Genomic DNA, 5,794 nt, shown 5'->3' with positions numbered 1-5,794 from the left:
GTCAGGCATCCTTCAAATAAGCGGCAGACGTGCGTCCCGATGACGTGCCATACAGCTTTGAGGAGATCCACCGTGATATTGTCTGATCCTGGGGATGTATTGCCTGTGTGGAGAGTCGCGTACTGTACCTCGTCCGGCGAAATCTCCAGCGGGAATGGGATCGACCTAGGGGGAGAGACTGATGTCCAAGGGTTTGCGATGTCGTCTTCCGCAGTCCGACGTTCCAGCGTGGCTTGCCGAAGTGCGTTGGCCTTGTCTATCTGAGACTCGTATACGACATCGTCGACCTGTAGCGGTGGGGGCTGGAAAGGCCCTGGAGATTTTAGCCAGCGGACAGCTTTGAAAACAGCACTGCTGTCGGAGAGACTGTCGATGAGGTTTCGCCAATACTGTCTTTTAGCCCGGCGGACCACGCGATGGAGGTCCCTCTTGGCGATCTGGACATCCTGATCGAAGCCGCGAGGGTAGAGTCTTCTGATGGCACGGAAAGCTGCGGCGGCGCCGGCACACCTCGGTCCACCACGGAGCAGAACGCGTGCTCTTCCGCGAAGGCCGCCCGGCTGCCTTCGCTGCCGACATTAGGAGATTCACAAGTGTGGAGGCTAGCTCATCTAGGGTCCGCCGGAGTCGAATCCGCGAGGGGGTTCCTGCGGCCCCGAGCTCTACGATCTCTATGAATCGTTTGAGCTCGTCGTCTGCTGTCACCCGTACCTTGCCCGGCTGAGTCGGGGCTGGCTTGACGTCGGGCAGCGTCAAGCTAAGCGTGAAGTGGTCGGAGCTCGTAGCGAGGTGGTCCTCGACGGTAGCCTCAACCAGTGGCATATTCGTAAAGGCGAGATCAATTGTATTGCCGTATGGGTTTGTTGGAATGTCCGGAGAGTTGAGTAAATTCAGGTCGTTTTCGGATGACCAGGCCGCGATCTCCCGGCCGCGGTTGGTAGTAGGGCCTGTCTGCCAGCTGCAATGTCTGGCATTGAAGTCGCCAGCAACGAGGCAGCGCCCTGGGATAGGCCACCGCAGCAGTGTCTCCAGGGCGTCATGCTCATCGTTCTGACGATAGAAGTTGACTATCGTCATGCCGTTGATCACCAGCCAGAGAACATCTCGAGTCTGGAAGGGCCTGATCTGATCAGCCAGGAGCCTTGGGTCTTTTCGGACATATGTCATGACTCTCGGTCGAGTTTCGTTACTATCCCACATCTCGACAGGCGTGAATGTGTCGTATGCCGTGTGGGTTTTGGTTAAGGAGCGGCTGTTCGTATGGGTCGTCCATGGCTCTTGCAGAAGGACGATGTCGTATCGTTCAGAGTCGGCCAGCGCCAGGGCGCAGTCGTGGGCCGGAGGAATCTTGCCGACGTTGGCCTGGAAGATCCTGAGCGGCTTCCTGTCGTTAATTCGCCGTTTCCTTGGTGAGCCTGGTCTGGGTTGCTCGGGCTCCTCCTCCCCTGCGTAGCCGGCCTTTGGGGTCGTGGCTACCATGATGCACGACGGTGCGCCTGATGCCGCTGGGCTTGGGGAGCGAACGCTCGGCTGTTCAGATGATGTGCTGTCGTTTCTTTGTAGAGTAGTCGCATTGTCTTGCTGAGTTTCTCGTCGTGATTCCGTGTGATATTGTCGGTATGTCTGTGCGCCCACTGCCCGGACGTGTTCTCTTTGCTCTCTGGTGAGCCGGCGGAAGACGCCGTGCACTTTCTTCGGCCGAGCAGGGCACTCTCGGGAGCTGGCTAGATGGGGGCCTAAGCAGTTGATGCACTGCTCTGGTGCAGCACAGTCGTCTGCGCTGTGTCCAGTCTTACCGCAGCGTTGGCAGACTGGCTGCCTATGGCAGCTGCGGGAGAAATGGTAGCCCCAGCATGTTTCACATTGTCTGAGGCGGCCAGTCTTATCGAGAAGTCTGGCCGCGCGGCTGCCAAAGAGAGACCAGTATCTCTTTGTAGGCTTCAAGAAGGAGACCAGTAAGGTCTTGGTCAAGGGGTTATCTAACACTTGTCGCACAGGGCGTATACTGATAGGCTTGAGTCCGGTCTGGATCTCTATCTCGTCGCTGACAATACTGTCGCTGTCCACCTCGTTACCACGAAAGTCAGTCAGTTTTGTGGGAAAGTCTGAGACCACATAGGTAAACCATTCCTTGTTCGTTTCCACTGTCGTAGCCCCTAGTTCAGCCGCCCACTCGGCCTGCCTTTCCACGAGGAAGTCGCGGGTCTCAGGGTCGGCAGTCTGGACGGCCCATCCAGACCTGACTTGGAATACTTGTCGGACTTTGTCTGAAACGGCCCCAAGTTTCTCCCGAATAAGGGTCCGGATCGCGTAGCTACTCTGAGCCCGGGCCGGAGCTTCGGGTTCTAGACGGATGAAGACACGGAGGTCCTGTCGGGGTGGGGCGGCGGTGGTTGCCGGTTGTCCCTGGCGATGTGGTGGATCTGTTTGTTGGTTGCGTTGTTGTTGCCGGTGAGTTAGATGGTTGCGGATAGCAGGCGAGGGGGCAGCGACAATGCTGCTGTAGGTAGGCTTAGAAGTAGGTGCATCGCTAGAAAGTCCTTGTTTCCAAATGTCGAGGAAGCTGTCGGCGAACTGGCGTGCGAAACGTCGGTGCGGACCGGTGGTGAATTGCTGGGCGGCCTCTTCAAATTTGGCGCAGAAGGCCTGGAAGACCATCAGCTTGGCGCTATGTTCCTCAGCGCGTTCTCGCGCGAGTTCGTTGGCCGATTCAATGATGGAGACTGGTCGTTGTTCAAAGATCGGTGTGGTGTGTTCGCGTGCGGCTCCTTCCGTAGCTGCAGCAGTGGTGGCGGCGATGAGTGGTGAAGACGGTGTCTGAGCCGTTCGCCCGGGTCTGGGTGAAACACCGGCGGGGGCGTTGACGGCCGCCGGGCTGTTCTGCAAGAGGGCTGCACGGGCTCCTCGATTGAGATTGGCGGGAGTGTGGATCCCCAGATCGAAGGGGTCCGGGGCGGCAGGCGGGATCGTCCTCGACGAAGCCATCGCCGCAGCTTGCAGCTGCGCAAAGCGCAGATTGGAGCGTTTGATGTGCACTTGTTAAGGATTTCAGTGTAGGTAGGGCCACTTTCTTAACACTTGTATGCCAAGAAAGTGTGATGTCGAAGGAAGGTTGCTGGCGCTCCCTGTTTCGGGTCAACCAGCTGCTACAGGGTAAGCGACCACAGAAGGAGATACAGGCGCTGGATTTGCTCGACGCGTGCAAGAATGGGCAGCGGGGAGAGGAAAGGCGCCTGGGTTGTCTCCTGGATTGGGGCTGAAGCATGCGGTGCAACCAACAGCAAGTGCTCACCGCGAACCTGGGCCAATCAACTTTGCCGGTCTGACCGCCACGAAGTGATGGCAGTTACCAGCCTGTCTGCATCCCGGCGCAAGACATACAGGAGAAGCAAATCAGCTCGCGAATAAGTGCTACGGCCATGATCTCTCCATCCTACATCATCCGGCACGGCTCCTGGCCCGTCGCTGCGCAGCCACCCGTTTGCAATACTGAGCAGTCGACAGGAGGTGGAACCAAAAAAGCGTCAACCATACAAGGAACATGATGGCAACTGCCGCCAAGACGAAGGCCATCGACAGCAGAGCCATTCCATATGAAAATTGCTGGAAGCGAATGTCGTCGCCAAATCTCTCCGTGGCCAAGGCCACCTGCATGGCCGACAGAACAACGGACATGTAGACGAAGACGGCCAAGATCCAGCCAAAGTTACGCTCAAAGAAGGTCGTGTAGCGTGTCGAGCCCGACATGAAGCCGTACACTACGTTCCGCAGCGAGAAACCGGCCACACCGAAGCGGTAGAGAGTGTTGAGGCGCGATAGGCGCAGCTCACTATAGCCGTAGCGACTGTCCACTTGGCATAGCGTAGATGTATCGATATGGCTAGTGAAATCCATCATGAACGCAGTCCAGGCGTTCCAGTCAATGTTGACAGGTAGTAGACCCGCCTCGCCCGCGATGCGCAGGTCGCTCTTATAGCAGACTAGCCAGGCATAGGACAGAAGTAGGCCGCAGGCGCTCTTGTGAAGCGCTTCGTCAGCGCATAACTCTTGGTCCCAGAACTCGTAGTCAAGAAGGTATTCGGGGATGGGTTTGATGAAGATGCATGTCTCGTGCCACACGAGATGCTCGTCAGTGGACTCAGTGAGGTGGATGGTTCGCAGGAGCAGCCTCTGTCGATGGAGGGGCCGGGCAGGTCGTGGCATGCCAGTGAGCCATAGGAGTCGATGGATCTTGCTCAGCCTAGGGGTTTGGAGGTCGATCTTGAGGTATGCACGCGTGTCTTTCCTTGGATCCAACAGCTGGTCGTTCTGTCGGAAATTGTGCGGGAGGGCTGCGTGGGTCGACGATCGAAGGGAGTTCTCCTTCGAGAAGGGCGGTGCCAGTCGGCAAGTCTGGAAGTATAAGATTCAGTAGCTTTCTGTCACATCTCAACCTACACTCACTGCCTGGTCCATTTCGTACGGATTGTGTAACTGACCTTGTGCTTCTTGAGAGATTTCTTTGCTTGTGGCTGAACGGAGCGTGGACAGTTTAGGCGCTGGCTCGATTGGACAATCACGTGGTGCTTGCATCGACGCGACTGGGCTACCACCGTATCTCTCGTTCAGCGTCTCCGACGCAGAAGTACCCGAACGTGTGGAACTAGAACAAGTCGCATCGACTGTAGGAGTATGGAGCATTCGAGCCGCGACCCGCGTTTGCCAGGCTGATTTAGTGGGGCGTCAAAGCGGCAGCCGAGATTACATACCCCGACCTAGGACTCACCGTAGTCGACTGCGTAGCCATGCCGTTCTTACGCGCGCCTCGTGGGCAAGGATGCCAATTCGCCTGTCCAAGGAACAGCTCTGATGCCCTGGTGAGCACTGACATGGATCATCAAACCGTGGGGTCCTGTAAGGCAGAGCCACTTTCATGCATTTCACAACGATAGGTTTCAGACATTACATTATTATTAGGAGACATGCGACGGCTCATACTGGAAATGAGCACGAGAATTTGTTCCGTGCAGGCGCTTGCTCATGCTCCGGCCCATCAATGTTCGCGGTCAGCAGTGGTCACTGCGTGATGCCCACCGCGTCGTGGACGCGATTGGTTGTTGAACGCCCCCGTACGCAGCCGGGATGTGTGAGACGATCAACTCGCCAGTACCACACTTGTGACATCCTCGAATTAGTGCGCAAGGGACGGGCCGCTCGGCCCCGAACTGGTCCGCGCGGTAAAGAGTGCCCAAATTGGATAGGAAAGCTCCTCCGCACCCCCCATAGAAGATAGGATGCCCTTTCACCATCATAGCATAGTACGTCAATCTCTGGAGTAACCAGTCCTAATCGGGGAAGCCGAGGAAGGATTGCAGTGGAAAGCGAGAAGGGAGAAGTGGCTGGCGACAAGTGGGAGCCTAGAGCGAACCAATCAAGGACGGAGTGAAACGGAGTGGTACGGACTGGAAGCTAGTCCAATTTCGAGCCCTGTCTTCGCTGTTGCCCGCCACATTCACTACAGCCACATTGAGCCCGCCACACTCTTTTGCACTGCAGTTTTAGCCCACCCAAAAGGATGAGGGGATAATGCCAAATAGAGGCTCAATACCCCGCATTTGAGGCATCGTCCACATCTGCCTCAGGGTTCACACTCAGCATTGTCACAAAGATGTCACAAAGACTACCAAAGGCCTCTTTCTATGCATCTCTCTCTCCATAATTCAACGACCATCTACTTATTCGGGCTCCTCGGTATCCATCCACCGCTCAAGAGCTTGTGACTGCCAGCGCTCGACTACAAAACGCCTGCTCCAAG

General features: G+C 56.6%; 1 protein-coding gene across 1 annotated transcript; it reads right to left on the bottom strand.

Moving 5' to 3' along the window:
* Nucleotides 1–3,438: 3,438 nt before the first annotated feature.
* Nucleotides 3,439–4,464, bottom strand: NCS57_01189400 (uncharacterized protein; the record flags this gene model as incomplete). Its single annotated transcript, XM_053061589.1, has 2 exons — nt 4,444–4,464; nt 3,439–4,392 (listed from the first exon to the last, which is right to left on the bottom strand). The coding sequence occupies exons 1-2, from the start codon at nt 4,453–4,455 to the stop codon at nt 3,439–3,441; spliced, it is 966 nt and encodes a 321-aa protein (XP_052908117.1). The 5' UTR covers nt 4,456–4,464.
* Between the last annotated feature and the right edge of the window lie 1,330 nt (nt 4,465–5,794).

Source organism: Fusarium keratoplasticum, chromosome 10, assembly GCF_025433545.1.
Source record: "Fusarium keratoplasticum isolate Fu6.1 chromosome 10, whole genome shotgun sequence".
NCBI classification, from domain to species: domain Eukaryota; kingdom Fungi; phylum Ascomycota; class Sordariomycetes; order Hypocreales; family Nectriaceae; genus Fusarium; species Fusarium keratoplasticum.
The sequence above is the reverse complement of the archived record's forward strand: the minus strand, read 5'-3'. Positions and strand labels throughout refer to the sequence as shown.